At 30.7% G+C, this 19,003-nt stretch overlaps 1 protein-coding gene across 1 annotated transcript in view; it reads right to left on the reverse strand.

Annotated features, from left to right (window-relative positions):
- The window catches only part of LOC145307624 (zwei Ig domain protein zig-8-like), a 337,849-nt gene that overhangs the window by 1,459 nt on the left and 317,387 nt on the right, over positions 1-19,003 (reverse strand). The window contains exons 5-8 of the mRNA XM_080150096.1: positions 14,465-14,593; positions 11,040-11,118; positions 9,009-9,159; positions 785-930 (exon numbers count right to left, since the gene is read on the reverse strand). Coding sequence (XP_080006222.1) covers positions 785-930; positions 9,009-9,159; positions 11,040-11,118; positions 14,465-14,593 — 505 coding nt within the window. The remainder of the gene's footprint in view (positions 1-784; positions 931-9,008; positions 9,160-11,039; positions 11,119-14,464; positions 14,594-19,003) is intronic.

Raw genomic sequence — 19,003 nt, forward strand, 5'->3', positions numbered from 1 at the left:
ATTAAAGAATGAAAGTAAGAATAAGAAAATGCGGTAATAGCTTACAAGCGGCCGGTTGTGCACTGATACCCTCCCCCCCCCCCCCTCTATTATTTTCTATTAAATCTAAAACAATGGGGCTGTGCTTTAATTCCTATTTCTTACCCCTGCGGGGCTACCCAGATCCTAACATAAACATAATCCAACCCGATCTATAATAAACAAACAAACGAATAACTACCCTCTTCCCGTCTTTTTCAAAATAAGGATGAGTGAGGGGGTTACCAGTGCTCAAAGGGTACTTTGTGTGATAGTGTCGAACATACTATATAGGTTAGAAAAATATGTTTTTGTTTGTTTAAAATCTGTTTTTAACCAAAATCTTAAAATATAAGATCTTATTGATAAGCAGGAAAATGTAAATAAAAATGACGACAACTTAAACAGCATAACATATAGAAAAAGTATTTTGGTGCTTTCCCTCACATTGCCTAGCTTTTAAACCCCCCTCCCCCTTCCCTTATTTTTCATGAGAGTCTTCAAAATGATTTTTAGAAAGATATCGCGATAAATGGACAAAAGGACGAAGTACGTTATAAAATAGATGTCTCGTGTGTAAAGGAGTCTTGTGTTGATTTAGTTTTAATTTTATTTTACTTTTTAAATTAGTCAAACTGGGAATGGTAGAAAGTATGATCAAACATCAAGTAAAGTAAATTACTTATTTTTTTAAAGGATTCCAATTAGTATTTTTTTTTGGCTCTCATCTTACTATTAAGATATTTTCCTAGTCAAAAATACTTACCATTAAGAACATGCAGCCTGACAGTGGCTGTCTTAAATATGGATGGTTTGCACGTATAATTGCCAGAGTCGCTCTCCTCAGCGTTCTTAATGATCAGATGACTCTGAGTGTCCTTCCCATTCTCGGTGATCACTGTTATACCGCCTCTGAAATATATTGTCCTTGTAAATATAAACATGACAAAAAAATGTAGAAAAATAAGATTTAATTTATTTGATTTGCCTAAAGATTCTTTGCATTAGCCCTATAAAGGATGTAGGCTGTTATTTCTGAGGTTATTGCAACAAGAAAAAAATTCCCAATATTCTCTTAAAATATAATTTTCTTTTATTATAAACAAAAATTAATTTAAGATGAAGAAAAACATAATTTTTATCGTTATATCTGAGTTCCTAAGCTTGCCTTTTCATAGTTTCGCTATTATACATGTTGTCATCCTTGTATTATATATTCTTATGATATTTCAATCATTTTATTTGTTTTGGAATATCTAATTATCCAATTGCAATTTATATAATGTCCTGGGTGCAAAGTCTAGCTAGACACGCGGCCCTACTTAAGATATTTCTCATACATGCATGCCAGATAAAATATTTCAAAATGAGATTTATATGGCAGCATAAAAACCAAAGCATTTGATAAATTGGCATTTCGCGTGTCTGCCTTAGAAGAAACTCCAAATCTTTGTGTATTTGGTCATATAAAGGAATTTTTTTTTCGTTTTCTAAAAAGAAAATATTCAAACTCAGGTATACTACGATTGTGTAACAACTTTAAATCTTGTTCTTTAAAATAATTTTAATGGTTACTTTTGACAACAAGATATTTATATAGTTAATCCTTATAATAAAGTAACCACTTATCCGATATGCTTCTCCTTTACAGGGTAACTTTTCATAGGGCCTATAAAAGTTTATAAATATTTTGGGGGAGGGTAACAACACCCTTCCACAAAAAACTCCGCTTGATTTACTTTTCTTTTAAAACTAGAATTGAAAGAGTGGGGGATGGGGGCGATTTCCCCACCTCTGATATTTGCATCGCTATTGTAACCAAACTAATCATGGAGGATTTTATTTGTGAATCCCATGACCGAATATAAAATTAGAATGGGAACACAGTAAAAGTGTCTGACTGATTATGACGTAACAAAAAAAAATTAGCCAATGAGAGGCCGTTATTGACCAATGGTAAAATTTATAGTGGCCTCTCATTGGCTAATTTTTTTTGTTACGTCATAATCAGTCAGACACTATTACTGTGTTCTAGAATGGTTGTAAAAAATCACTGAAAATAATTGACTATCCCTTTATTTTTTTTGCAAACGCAGAAAGCATTGTTAGGTTTCATCACTATGGATTAAATTTCATAAAAGATTAAAAATCTTTATTCAAATATAAATTTATAAATTTGCATTTTATGCCTTGAACAAATTTGAATATTAACACCAACAGTGCGAATAAATTTGCAAGGAGCGTGCAGAGTTGTATATCTAAATGAATAAATATATCCAAACTAGTTTAACTTTACTTTTACTAGCGGCAACGCCCATAGAAGCCTATAGGGGCACTTGTGAGTGTGGTTTTTTTGTCAGGCCGATTTATCTTGAGGGGGTGGTGGTCCGAGGACCTATGAGATGCTATACTATAAAGGAGAATAATATCGGTTTAGCGGTTAGTGACATTCCTCTGTACAGACAAACTGACATCCTGTTACTTTTATAAATCCTAAAGAAAATTGAAAAATAAAGATTTAAAATGCCATAGCAAATAAAAATATATTTTCTTTCTGATGATTTACAACAATTTTCTTTGAAGAGCAAATAATTGGACTTAACTGTGAAAAACAATATTTTTCCAATCTTGACTTAAAAATTTACGTACAAACTCAATATACTAACAGTAAAGCTAGGTGCCCTTTCATCTTTTCTAGCTGAAATTATAAAAAATCTTTGCAAGCTGAATACATTTTTTACAGTGCAATATGTTATCTCAACCCTTTTGAACCCGGCTCCGCTTTTACTTTTTCCTGAAAAGCGGCAGTGATAAATTTCTCTCCATTTTAGACTCTTCAAATCTTTATGCTTACCTCAAGACAGGACAGGCATATTTAAACAAAAATGTTTGTGTAAAAAATGCCTTAATAATATGTATTATTGTTTAATTTGGATTATATAATATCAAGTTTTTTTGCAAAATTTTAAGGCATTTAAATAAATAAATAAATGAAGGTAATTTGTCTTTTGAGGAACAATATTTAAATATTCTAACACCCAAGTAATACAAGTTACTTTATAATTCAACTAAGTTCCTAAAACTTTCAGTGGCTTTCAAAAACCCATCCTTGAATATTGTTTTTTACCTGACCATGTTCTATTATTTATTACAGAAAAATTTCTTTCAATAAAAATCACAATTTGGAAAGTAAGATATTTTGAAGTTGGAAACCCTTATCCAGGGACAAATCTGTGTGATCATTAATCATTTTATTCAGATCATACTCTCAACATTTTACTTCTTACACACACAAGCACAAACAAACACCAGGGAGGGAGGGGACATTAGGCTGTTTTCCCCAATGATAACATTTTCTTATTAGTAAGCTTAATAATTTAAGGGACTTTTTATTAGATTTTGATTGGTTGGTCCATTAAGTTGAGTGACTAATCGTATCAGCTAGTAATTGTTAAATATAGGAGGGCTAATTTTGTGTATCATGATTGGGGATGTACATAACTTTATCCCTTTAGATCCCTGAACACACACACACACAATCTCATAAAAACAACAAATAAAAAGAACAGGAAGATATTAGGTAGAATAAGGTTACACACACAAGCTTTTAAAAATATTAAATATCAATTCTTAAAGTATGGAAATAAAGGAGTAATCGAAACCATTTTAGATCACTGAAGAGTAAAGGACAGTTAATAAATCACATAAAAAATTGGTGATTTTGTCTTTTAGAAAAGAATATTTCAGAGCCAAATATTTTCGGGACCCATAGTACTTCTCAGAAAAGGTGTACAGACAGACAGACTGTAAAAACAGCAGCCATGGTTTATTTGTTTGAATGTATAGCAGATTTTTTTTCTTCAACATTGATAAGAAATAATGAATTTACTTTTATTTGCCTCCAACTTACCCAATACAAAGGTTTTATATTAAAGATAAAAATTATAAACATCTGCTTAGCAATGTATTTATTGCACATATTGTCCTTTACAAAATAAATTTCAACAAGTAAAAACACACCATTTGATGTATCTAAGTAAAATTTGTGAATTGAATTACAAAATTACATAATATCTCAACTTAATTTTAATGCATTAATTGACGATACCAAAAAAATTACAAAATATTGCAAACAGAAAATAAAAATAGGTTATTTTTATTTTAGGTTATAAATGTCTGTTTTTTAATTTATTTGAAGATCAAGGACTAGTAGAACTAATTTATTTGTAATGTATTTATTTTTTTAGCTTCATAATGTTATTTTATATGTCCAATATTTGGTGCACTACACTGTGTAACCGAGAGAAAAATAACAGGGATGTGAACATTCTCAATAGAAATGGATGTATGTAGAATATACGTGAATATAATGACAGGGAAAAATGAAGTCAATTTAGGTTGCTATTTCCTCTGTCATTTATTGGTTAGTTTGTTTATCTAGTAGGAGGGGAGGGGACATGTTAAAGGGGGCGGAGGGAGGGGATCGTCATTGTAGTCCACTACAGTCTACAAGAATCACTTCATCAGTGTAAGATCCAAGTAATAATAGATCAATTTTAACAGGCTATGAGAAAAATAGGAAAATTTAAATATATTTAACTGTTATTGATAATCCAATAGAAGATTATTGTTCAGCCATTTAAACTTTTAATGAATTAAAAATATTTTAAAAATATCTATAGGTATAAGTTTTAATTTTTTCAGTTTAAATGATGGAATATGTCTTTTATTTGTTGTTGCAATATTTTTTTTCATAGCAAAAAAATATACAAGAGAGTGGGGGAATCGAATCTTTTATAAAACAAATCCTTCATGGGGATAAAATTAAAAACCGAGAAATCTGATGAAGGTGTTATCTCTTGGGAAATATTGTCAAATTTTGTGGCATCTTTGTACACAAACTTGTCACATTTTACACATTTACACAATTGCAGACATTTATCTTTCAGCTTGGATACATTATCCGTAGGTAGAGCACCCAGGATTTATCTTTCAGCTTGGATACATTATCCATAGGTAGAGCACCCAGGATTTATCTTTCAGCTTGGATACATTATCCATAGGTAGAGCACCCAGGATTTATCTTTCAGCTTGGATACATTATCCATAGGTAGAGCACCCAGGATTTATCTTTCAGCTTGGATACATTATCCATAGGTAGAGCACCCAGGATTTATCTTTCAGCTTGGATACATTTTCCATAGGTAGAGCACCCAGGATTTATCTTTCAGCTTGGATACATTATCCATAGGTAGAGCACCCATGATTTATCTTTCAGATTGGATACATTATCCATAGGTAGAGCACCCAGGATTTATCTTTCAGCTTGGATACATTATCCATAGGTAGAGCACCCAGGATTTATCTTTCAGCTTGGATACATTATCCATAGGTAGAGCACCCAGGATTTATCTTTCAGCTTGGATACATTATCCATAGGTAGAGCACCAAGGATTTATCTTTCAGCTTGGATACATTATCCATAGGTAGAGCACCCAGGATTTATCTTTCAGCTTGGATACATTATCCATAGGTAGAGCACCCAGGATTTATCTTTCAGCTTGGATACATTTTCCATAGGTAGAGCACCCAGGATTTATCTTTCAGCTTGGATACATTATCCATAGGTAGAGCACCCATGATTTATCTTTCAGATTGGATACATTATCCATAGGTAGAGCACCCAGGATTTATCTTTCAGCTTGGATACATTATCCATAGGTAGAGCACCCAGGATTTATCTTTCAGCTTGGATACATTATCCATAGGTAGAGCACCCAGGATTTATCTTTCAGATTGGATACATTATCCATAGGTAGAGCACCCATGATTTATCTTTCAGCTTGGATACATTATCCATAGGTAGAGCACCCATGATTTATCTTTCAGCTTGGATACATTATCCATAGGTAGAGCACCCAGGATTTATCTTTCAGCTTGGATACATTATCCATAGGTAGAGCACCCAGGATTTATCTTTCAGCTTGGATACATTATCCATAGGTAGAGCACCCATGATTTATCTTTCAGCTTGGATACATTATCCATAGGTAGAGCACCCATGATTTATCTTTCAGATTGGATACATTATCCATAGGTAGAGCACCCATGATTTATCTTTCAGATTGGATACATTATCCATAGGTAGAGCACCCATGATTTATCTTTCAGATTGGATACATTATCCATAGGTAGAGCACCCATGATTTATCTTTCAGCTTGGATACAGTATCCATAGGTAGAGCACCCATGATTTATCTTTCAGATTGGATACATTATCCATAGGTAGAGCACCCAGGATTTATCTTTCAGATTGGATACATTATCCATAGGTAGAGCACCCAGGATTTATCTTTCAGATTGGATACATTATCCATAGGTAGAGCACCCAGGATTTATCTTTCAGATTGGATACATTATCCATAGGTAGAGCACCCGGGATTTATCTTTCAGATTGGATACATTATCCAAAGGTAGAGCACCCAAGATTTATCTTTCAGATTGGATACATTATCCATAGGTAGAGCACCCAGGATTTATCTTTCAGCTTGGATACATTATCCATAGGTAGAGCACCCAGGATTTATCTTTCAGATTGGATACATTATCCATAGGTAGAGCACCCAGGATTTGTCCTTTCATATTTCTAAAAACCCTGGGGGGGGGGGGGGTATAACCCTGTTTTATTTTTTTATTTAGGGGACTTTTATTTTAATAACCGAACCTAAAAGTCAACCAACTTATGTTTTTTACAAAGTGAAGGCATGTTGCTACATTGGAAGTTAAGAGATTTTGTCATATTTTCATACATGTTGGATGATTATTGCAATTTTATCAAGGTCAAGGGAAGGATGGTTATTAACATAAACAAAAGCTAGTATAAATCTATATTATATCATTTTGAAATTTATATTTTTAAAGATCTGTTTTAATTTTGATGAGAAAAAAAACAATTATCAAGTTTTAATTTTTTTCTAAAGATAATTATCCTTATTATATGCTGCGGAGAAACGACGTAGAAGGATATAAATAAATGTAACTTATACAATTCTTTTTTGAACAAATGGTTAAATAAACAAACATAAATTTTGATTGAAGACAACATATATTTTGTAACCTTTCTTCAATGCTCTTCAATTATTTAAAATTGTATGCGCTTCATAGCAGCTTTACAAAGTGTTTCAAAAATTAACTGTTTGACGTCATAAAAATATGTCTAAATCCATCTCTTTTTAGAGGTTTATTTTTCCACTTCTCCTCTCATCCCTCATTTTTATGACGCCACAGAGCTGATCTTTTGAGACACTTCATAAAACTTCCGCTTAATATCTTTACTGTACCCATAAACTTTGTTGATTCTTAATCAGTCAATTTTTACTTGGTCAATAATTAAACTCTCATTTAACTATAAGTCCACTACTTTTAATGAAACAGAATATGTTTAGGAAAGTAAAAACATGCCGACAAACTTATTTGTATTTTTATTATACAAACTTATGAAAATGCTACCTAAAACCCAAAATTAAATGAAGTATGAAATATTGGTTGAAAAACAGTAATTGTAAACAACGAAAAAAAACTATTCTTATTTTTTTATTTTGACACTCTACGAGAGTTAATGTTCGTTTGTCCTTCCTTCTGATTTGAGAGCTTCGCTTTTAAGGATGTTGTCAACCTTGTTAGACTAAAAGGTCAATTTCACGTTTTATTTGCATAAAATCTGTCCTTATTCTCATGATCGATTGTGAAAACCACAGGAATATGAATAGCTAGAAAATTTAACCAAATACGACCACTCAATCAAAAATTCTATCACAATAAATCATTACAAATTGACTTCCACAAATGTTTGCCTAACCAAATTAATACAAGAACAAACTTATGCATCTTTAATGAACACAGATATCATGATAAAAAAGTATGAATTTTAAAATATTATTGTATGTTTTATTTAACACACAAATTAGTACAGGATATTCATAATTTTATTCCATTAACATTACAATTGGTTATCCAATGTTGAGTGATTGTCGGACAGTCAGAAATTAAGACAAACAGAAAAACCCTGCACTATTCTTTTTTTGCTATTATATTTCTTTAAGAAAAATTTTATATTATAAATCCCCTTTATGGCAAATTAACTCATAGTAAATCGTTGAACAATTTATGATACTTGTAGAGTAGGTATGCTCCTAAATAAACTCAATTTTGAATATTTTAAAATTGAAATAGTTATATCATGCATAAATTATTGGCACGTGCCATGCTTTTTAAACTCCAATAAACCATTTTAATCTGCTATTATACAAAATTATAAAACACATGTTTTTATATAATTCAAACAAGCAGATACTTTCCCTCAAAGTTTTTATCGAGCACAGCCCCTCCTCCCTTTCTTATTATTTAAACATATTAAAAATGAGGGCTCTATCAAGTATCTAATGTAATCTAACCTAACCAGATCTAAAGTAATTATCCACAGACCAAAAACTAGTGATCCACTTTCTTTTAAATTTATTTTAAACTAATGGGTAGAGAATTTGTTTGATGTACGTAAGGAAAACATCAAAACTGTGATCAACATCGATAAATGTTATACTCAAATTGATTTTATGTTTTAAAGTTATATATACTTGTCCAATGTCCATGTATATAGTAAATAATTATCTTTACGGGAGATAGATGTACAGTACGTTGTACAATTACATATCAAATAATGTTTATGGAAATTTAAGCAATTCTTATTATAAAAGATGAACATGAAAAGTAAACGAAGTAGCGGGTTTCGTAGTATTTTCACAGTAGCTTTTGATAGGCTCTTTTAGGTTAAGTAAATTCTAATGATTGCCTAGCAGGGTTAGAGCCCCACGCAGGGGCTAGAAAAAAGGAGAAAAGCTACTGTGAAAATACAACAAAACCCGATACTTCGTTTTCTTTCCATGAACCTAAGATTTCCTTGAATGATTAACTTCAAGTTAAACTTGACCCACCTTGGGGAATCGTAGGCGATGACCTCATCGTTGTGATACCAGAATATGTAGGCAGGAGGCTCCGGGGAGTGAGAGATCAGACAGGTCAGGTTGATCATGGAGTTCTTCACCACGTACAAGGTCTCCTGGCCCTGGATTCTCACATGGGGCACTTAAATATTTTAAATTAAAACCTTAAAAGCATAAGTGTGTGGAATTTGGGTGTCAACTCCCTCCCCCCTTGAAATTGAAATTGGGATGGCCCTCAAAATGAATACACATCCCTGGCAAAATCCTGTGCTATGACAATTATACTAATTTAATATATTGCAAATTTTTGGAGAAAACTATTTTCATTCCTCTTGAAAACATATTTAAAATAATTTATAAATATGATGTTGTGAGTGGGTCTTTAGACGTTATTACAAAATGCCAGTTATTGCTATTGTATTAATATTGAACATCAAAACAATGGATTTAAATTCTTATTGACATTTTACAATTTACATAGTATTATATAGGCTATTTAGTCGCTTAATTCTTTTACTGATATGCTGCTGGTTGAAGATGATTATGGTCTCTCCGCAGATTATGACGTCATACGATACAATAACCAATGAGAGGCCAGCATTAAATTTACCATTGGTCAATGACAGTGTATACTGGCCTCTCATTGGCTATTCTATCGTATGACGTCATAATTTGTGGACGGAATTTAATCATCTTTTGCTGGTTGTCAAAAAGACTGATCTGTTTTTTGTCAAAATATAAAAAGAATAGCGGCTGCAGCTGTATTTTAATATTGTCCAAGAATTTTAAAACTTAACACTCATTTAATTTACAACTTGTAGAAGTGTTAATTGTTTTTTTTTAGATAAAAGATTATAAATCTAGTAAAATGTACCAAATAAATTGAACAAAATTCTCCAAAGGATTAAACAATTGATGACGATGCAATTTCTTTTTACAATATTAAAATACACACATATCAGCATTTTAAAACATAAAAAAACACAGTTTACTATTATTAAAGGAATATATAATGTTCGCCTTAACCTTATGTAAAATATTATTGACTTATATTCTTTAAAACATGTAAAGTATGAAACTTATGGCTTCAGTATATGTACTGCATACTTGTAAGTTTTACTTGCAAATCGGATAATCTTACTAAATACAAATTTTTACATGTTATTTTTGCACATTATTAGCTATTTTACACGTAAAATAATATTATTCAATTATTCCTGTTTTTTTAAAATTTAAAATTTCGTGGAATAATTTATTGAAAATCAAACTTTCATAAAATATTAAATTAAATTTTTGAAAAGATTGAAGAAAATGAAAAATTACACTTGTGTTAAATTAGAAATTCTTAAAAAAACATTCTTATTGTAAAAAGAATTATATGAAATTATATAAATAATATTGTTTTCCTTTCATTAAAATGAATTTAAATATGACACCTGCCATATTTAGGACTGATTATAAAAGTAAATATGCTTAAATCAAATTTGAATCATCAAATAGAAAAAAAATTAAGCAGAGTTAATACCAAAAATATCTCTTATGATTGTATTCCATCTGTATACAAGGGAACACTATAGTCAACACAGGTATGTGATAAAAGCTTAAAGTTCATATAGAACAAAGCAGAAGCTCTTTAAAGTGCCTATAAAAAATGACACCATATACAATTAACCTATAATATAGGCCGAGGCTAACCAACCAACCAACCTATGATAGGCCAATACAGAAGCAGCTTATAGTGCCTAATAAAAAATTACGTCATACAATACTAATGACCAATGATAGGCAAATATACATTTTATTATTGGCCAATTACAATGTATATCATTGGTCATTTGTTTTGTATGACGTCATTATTCATTTGGCACTAATGCTTAACCAGAACACGACTAAATTACCAATGGCACGCCTGAATACATATTAATTGACCAATGGTAGGGCAGTAGGATGTCATTTTTTATAGGCACTATAAAAAGATTTAACCCAGCAAAACAACGTGAAAATTAAAAAGAAAAATCTTACCTATAACATTTAAATTAATCTGGTATGACTGAGGGGGTTGTGTTGGGATCTGACATTCGTAGATTCCAGCATCCCGCTCCTAAAATTAAAACAGTAATAAGAAAACCAAGAAAAGCATTAGCCGCCTGAGATGGGTTTTTGAAAGAAGAATGCCGGTTTTATTATGAAATTATTATGAAAATACCTCGTAGGATTTAAACAGAGTATCATCCTATTCCTACGAGGCATTTTCGTAATAATTTCATAAAAAAAACTCGGCATTCTTCTTTCAAAAACCCATCTCTGCTTCATTAGTCTCTAATTATAACCTTCCATTTCCGTTTCTTGCGTGATGTAAAAATGTTAATCGTATATCGCTTCAGCGTGCAAGACATTGCTAATTTAAGTAAGCTTTTTTCTCAATAATTTTCAAAGGCAGAATGTATCTTACCACCCCAATCCTTGTAACCAATGTTCTCAAATTTTTTTGCAATTTTTTTTCTTCTTTTAATTTTAGATTTGTTTTTAGTTTTTCCAAATCTGTTTATTCCTAACAGTTGAATAAATAATGATTTGCTTCCTAGAATGAATAATAAAATGAATAAAATCAAGAAATCACACTTCTTACGCACATTACAAGACGTGTAAATCGTTTAGAATATAAATATTTGCTTGTTGCAACTTCATTCACCTTCAAGACGATTCTTTTCTAAACATAAAGCTAATCCTGTAAACAGAAACACCCCCTCCTATCTTATTAAAAAAGATATATAAAAAGTGTCGGGTAGATTTTTTCGTGTGTATGTGTTTTATTTTAGGTTAGGTTGTATTAGTTTTTACAAGGTATCTGACCAGCAGGTTTCGGCCCATTTTCTAAAATCTCCTAGGGTCTGTGCATCCCGATACTCAGACAAAATTTATCTAATATATATATGCTGTTATAAATATTGTATTCCTTGTTAAAGAATCAGTATATACAGTATATACATAGTACATCTCTACCTATATTTAGACTTTGCTATACTTTAAGAGAAAAATCATTAATTTAGACAGAATTAGCTGAGAAAATGGCACAAAAGAAGGAACTTTAGGCTTATTCCTTCAAGATAAAAATTCTCAAAAATATTTGATTTGTTTAAACACTAATAAAGGCAGCCTTCATCATTTGTGTAGAATCACTATAATGAATAAAAAATGAGCTTTTGTTGTTACTGTAATTTTAATAGCTGTCCATGTTCAAGGATTAATCTAATAGAAACTGTAACTTTGACATGCATTTTAAACTTTTAAAGAACTCTGAACCAGTCCTAATCGCCTGCAAAATTAGGCAATGACATTTACATTGAAAAACCATTCTTGAAATTTGAAGAAAAAAAAAAGTATGAAGATATTTTGGTCAAATTGTATTACGAGTACCCAGGGGTACGGCATAAGAAAAATCTACTTCCCCTTATTTTCAAAAAGAGACAGGAGATGGGCATTGATCGACAGACATCCACATTGTTGGATAGCACCAGTGTCATGAATATTTAGAAAACCTTTCCATGTTCAGAAGCAAAATCCCTTTCCTTTTGAGGCAAAACTATGTCAAATAAATGTTCTAATGTGTGTATGTGTGTGAGTGTGTGTGTGTAAATCTGAGAGAGGCTGTTGATTGCTAATTGTGCAATAATTCGCTAAGTCCTAACAAATACTTCTTAGATTTCGTTTTTGTGAAAGCCTGTTTTTTTCCAAATTAGCATCTAACAAATTAGAATCAAAAAAATGTAATGAGAAACTTTTTTAAAAATGTAACAATGGTCGTAGGCATAAATACATACTAAATACAAATACTATGTAATGACTAATAATTACAGGGCTCTAAAGGGAAAAGAAAATGGACAATAAATTGATGCACATCTCCAATGATAATAAACAAAACTACCCCTTCTGTATATTAAAGTAGTGGTAAAAACGTTTTGACACTCAACTAAATGAACCAACCAATCAAATTTCAATGAAAGTCCCCTAAGTTGTTAACCCAACGAATAAGAAAACTTATTTCAAAACTTTAGGGACTAGTGTAATAACCAGCCTAAAATCCCTCCCCCTCTGAATAATTATAACGTCTGAAGTGCATAATAATTAAAGGTGTAAGTGTGTGTAGTACTGTGTAATTAATGTCACCTTGACTTTAAACTAGCATTTGACACAATCAAAGCAGACACAGAACCAATTTGTAATGTCTCGTCTTTTCTTTAATATTTATTGGCTCATTAAAAACTTTGCTCAACTAAAATTTGTAACTCACTATTTGAATATTTTTTATTCTAATACAAAACATAAAAAAAACAACAGAAGCATATCTCATAATAGATCCAAGTAAAAACTATTTCCATAGAGATATATGAAACATTTAATACTTCATGATCAATGAGATATTAAATAAATCTAAGCGTGTTTATGACTGATGGACAAATAAACAGCTTAATCTTAAAATTTTATTGAATTACATTTTTTGTGAGCTGTCTTTTTAAATTTCATACAAATATGTAACAATATAACTTTTTCTTCATTGGAAATATATCTGTAGATATTGACACATGACATAACAGGGGATGACCCTGATCATGTAAAAACATTAGTTCTTTATATTATTGTCCTTTTTATTTATATTGTTAGCCCTTTGTTCTATTTTTAGACGCAAATATTTGAAACAGCTGCGTACATAGATATTTTCAAATGGTTTTGCGCGCTAGTAATTACCGAACATTTACAACAATTAATGAAATGATAAAATTGCACGAACGTTTATCTTTTTGTTCTTATTTACTGTATTTTTTATTTCTTGTTATCACTATGTTTATCCTTTTATAAAAGGTACATACTAAGTCGTATTTGTGTATCTTTTTACTGTATGTAATAATGGTATGCAAAGATTAGGTAATAAAAAACAGATTTGTGGTTTAATATTGGATCTATGATTATAGAGTTCTAATAATAGAGATAATCTAGAGACACACTCTATAAATCAGCCAATAGAAAAATAGTGGAGAAACAACCTGGTCGTATACTACATCATGGCAACTCATTATGTGTATTACAATTGATACAACTCTATTCTAACTGACCTGTACATATTTAATGACTAGAACCCAATCATCATCTGTATTATGTTTGATACAACTCTTTTCTAACTCTATTGTAACTGACCTGTACATATTTAATGACTAGAACCCACTCATCATCTGTATTATGTTTGATACAACTAACTCTATCCTAGCTCTATTGTAACTGACCTGTACATATTTAATGACTAGTACCCAATCATCATCTGTATTATGTTTGATACAACTCTTTTCTAACTCTATTGTAACTGACCTGTACATATTTAATGACTAGAACCCACTCATCATCTGTATTATGTTTGATACAACTAACTCTATCCTAGCTCTATTGTAACTGACCTGTACATATTTAATGACTAGAACCCACTCATCATCTGTATTATGCTTGGCAGAGAACCTCTGATCCGTTGTGAATGATTTCTCTCCGGCAGTGAGGATATGCACGTCCCTGTGTCGCACCCACGAGACCTTTAAAAATAAATATTGAGAAAAGGGAAGATATCTATTGTTAGATTTTTATACAGTGTTTTATATTATACTATGTTGTATTATACTATATTTGACAAGAAATAGTACAACTAATACAATCGTTGTTGTCTTACTAAATATATAGTGGCTTACAAATTATAAGAAAAGTCTTTTAAGAAAACAGTGGCTGCACCCCTAGGTCATTAACTATTTTTCTTGAGGGTCCTCGGAAAGCTTTGTATTTTTCTGCGTGTTATACAAAGCTCCAATAATAATCGACTGAGCCTTAAATTTAAACGTGTTTAAAGTTCTCTGACATTTTCGTGAAAAGAGGAATTGTAATATTTGGGTCTGGTTTAGACTTCCAGCTGATTTATAAAAAATGTAAAAGGTACATTTCCCTGGTGCTTTTTGGCGGCTGACGAGCAGCTGCCGAGCACTGCTAAAGAGAACCATATTGGTCTAGCAGTTAGCGAGATCTTTCAAAATAACAGACAGACATACAACCTTCTGCTTATAACATAAGGTTAGATGTAAATAATAAGACATACAAACATTAAATAGATGACTTTTTATTATATCAAAGAATCTATATTGAATTACCAAATTTTTTACATAATGAAATATTTTAACTCAATAAAAAAAATCATATTTGAAATAAAATTTAAAATGTACAATTCACGTAGTTTACCAAATCAATTTAAATTTTTAAAATTCATGAGTGGGTATCATTCTATTCTTTAGTACAGCTCAACTTAATATTTTACTTTAGTTAAATTTCTATTCGAGAAATTTAAACATCAAATATCAAGAATTTGCGAATTTGATAACAGGCATATTAAATTTCTTTGTTATTTACAATGATTTTTTAAAGTTAAATGTAAATTCATAATTCTTTTTAATTGTCAAATAAAATTTATAATAAGAGTTTAACAATAAGCTTAATTAAGATATAATATAATACTTTTTAGATTCAAAGTTTGATTAAGATATATTTATAATACTTTTTAGATTAATTGTTTGATTAGGATATATTCAGAATACTTTTTAAAAATTAAATTGAGAGATAAGATTTTTCTTTTGGTTTGGTTGGTTTAGGCTTATACAATATACATGTTATGTAATTTAATGTTGGTAAAAGCTAGGATTATATAAGAATTATATAATTTGCAATTACACAGAATGCATTGGACAAAATAAATGTATACTTAATATAAACAAGGAGGAGATCAACCACAAAAAAGTAAGCATTTTTAAATCAAGCTTTCTTATAGTAGTGTATAGTTTAACTACAGTACAATTTGGAATTATGTTTTTGAAACATAAACGATGTTCGTTGTCGACCATATGACTTTAAAAATTAGTCATTCGTGACTTATATTGCGGTTGCGCCCCTAGTAACTAAAGGCTACTATATATTCAAAGGGCAGACAAATTGCCTAAAACCATACACAGACATTTTATAAAAATGATTTAACCTTAAGCAATCCAAAGACCTATAAGAAGCTTCACAATAGAGGGGGACCATATCGGTTTAGGGATTAGAGAGATCTAATATGATAATTTACCAATTATTACTAATATTACTAATATTAACAGAGCTGGGTCTTTAAATCATTTTAGTGGTGAGCCAGATCGGGGTGCGCCGATTTTCAGTTAATCACAGCGCGGCATTTCATAAAATGCTGTACTCTCATTTGTGGAAAGTTGGCTCACCCTGATCTGGCTCACCACTAAAATGATTTAAAGATCCAGCTTAGTACAAAAAAGTAAATCATCCAGACCAAAACCAGGAAGAACAGATATATTTTCGAGTGGACACGTTCAATCTATTTTAAAATTGTCATTAGATTTTTAGGTAAGCACCTATGTATATCATAAAGAGACATGTAGACAAAAATGTAGAAAGCTGCACACTATATTGCCATGTATAAAAACTGTAGAATAGGCCCATCGTATTTTTGACCATATTGATTGATATAATTTACTCAGCACCTTTAATATTAATAATCCTGCAAAATATTAACAATCAGGAAAAAGCTTCATTTTATAAAAAGACATTCATTTAGTTTATTTAATATAAAAGACAATCAGCTTGTTTTCAAAATATCCCAATATTTTCCTTGAGAAAATAATTAATGCTTACAATTAACAAAAAAATATTTTATCTTATCTATTAGGAAAAATTGTTTTGAAGAAAATTATATTTATAATGATTGTCCCTTTATATAAAAATGGTAGTGAAGTGAAAATATGATTATTATTGTATGACTTTGCCATAGTTTTTCGCGTGTCATTAAGTGCAATGCATACAATTGATGAAACTTTAAATAACTTGTAGCAATGTCCTGCTGTCCTTCAATTCTGCCCTGTGCTTTCATTGTCAACAATAAATTCAAATTATAAATGATAATTTTTGCTTTTCAAATATTTTGTTTTTTCGATTTTTGTCATCATAGTTTAATTTTGGCATTCAGATTTGTGCATTTATTTGAAGGTTTCAAAGATTTTTTTAATTCAAAAGAATGACAACAAACGCAAAATTAAAGAATAATATTATGCAGTGCTTGGCTGCTGCACGTCAGCCGCGTGTAAGCCTCAGTGAAATCGTCATATTATAAATCTAAAATTCAGCCGGATGTCTGAACCTGTTCCTAAACAGACAATTTATCTCTTTTAAAAATTTGTCAAACTAGAGGGTTTAAATTTAGGATTATACGCGGCTGGCACGCGGCGTCCGAGCTCTGATATTATGAAAGGTATAATAATAATAATATTATTCCTTACAAAATAAAATGAGGCACAAACGTTCATTTTTATTATTACTAATAATACTAAAATTACTTTAACCCAATAACTGGACCGATCTCCCGATACCTCAAGCCACACTAAAAAAGGCCACGAGGCAATTTCAATAATTTAAAAAATGTATAATAATATTTAAAAGTTTCTAAACTAAAACTCTTGTTAATAATGAATTTTAAGGATAAACATTAAACAATGGAAACTAAATAAAAAATGCTAATTTTCCAATGAAACAAAGAAACTTGTTCTGATATTGCTAATTATTGTACGTCAATAATAATAATACGCTTAGTACATTGGAATATTGGAATACCAGAAAACCTTTTGTGTTTGCATGTTGCAAGGAAAGTGAAATATGTTCATGACAAAAATAGTCAAAATTATGAGTTTGGTTCTTAAAAAGAAAGAGTCAGAGAATAAAAGATATGATCAGAAAATCACCTGAATTAATTCTAAAAAAGATCTTCAAACCGAAAAGTGTTTTTACTTAAAACACCTGTTGAGAAATATTAATCCTCTGTCCTTATTTTTATATTTTTTGTGTGTTTTTTGGGGGGGAGGGTCTTGGTGTTATGACTTTTGGGACTACAACCACGATGCCCTACATCTCTTAGGCTATCCTAATCTAATTTGGCCAAAAGTAATAAACAAAATGAGCTCCAACCCCCCCTCTTATGTTCAGTTTATTTTAAAATTTAATATGGGGTTAACAGTGCTCAACAAGGAACTTTATGTAAAAATTATGAAATATTTTTACACCTCAATAAGTCAACCACACTTTTATATATTCCAGTTTTGGTTTTGGTAATTGATTTTTGACTAAATATATTTCCCTCCATGACCTTCTAAGGTCTCATACAAATGGTTATTGGTTATCATGTATCATTAGTTACTCATATTTTGTATTATATTCTTCCCTTATTTTTTTCCTTTCTATTTTTAAGATATTTGAATTAGATTAAAATCGAAATATTTGCAAAATCTGCCCCCTTGATAATAATGTATATCCCCTTAAGATAGCCAGGGGTTGGGTATCTACTATCTAGCTAAACGTCAGACTCACTTAGTTGTATAAATTAGAAGTGACCTTTGTTTTGTTAATCTTTACTATGCAAGAATCTATTCTTGTTTAATTGCATATACTCAATGACCCTTACATTATTATTTTTATTCTAAGGCGCTGTGAGTTAATGTATATAACAAGGATAAAAGCAATACAAGTAAGCAAAATTTAGGAATAGTTTCAACTAATCTTACTTGAGTCTGCTTATTTCTAAGCACCTTTTCGAACAGCCTAGAGTTTCAAAGAATTACATAGAGAAGCTTCGCTTAAAAACATGGACTGGTAAAAAAACACAAATACACATGCATACCATTAATTATGTTTTTATTGAGTCAATATGAGTATTTTTTCCTCAACACACTACGCATATGTATTATTTAAATAGAATGTTTCACATAAAAATTTAAAATATAAAAATGGGCTAAATACTTTTGAATCAATACTCAGAGAGCCGACACCGTGTCATGACTAAAGACGTTAAAAATGGTTCCTACTGCTGTTATGCCAGGTGCGCGACATAAATAGTATGAGTAGGGGGAATG

This window comes from Acartia tonsa, chromosome 2, assembly GCF_053477335.1.
Source record: "Acartia tonsa isolate MP-2025a chromosome 2, ASM5347733v1, whole genome shotgun sequence".
NCBI classification, from domain to species: Eukaryota; Metazoa; Arthropoda; class Copepoda; order Calanoida; family Acartiidae; genus Acartia; species Acartia tonsa.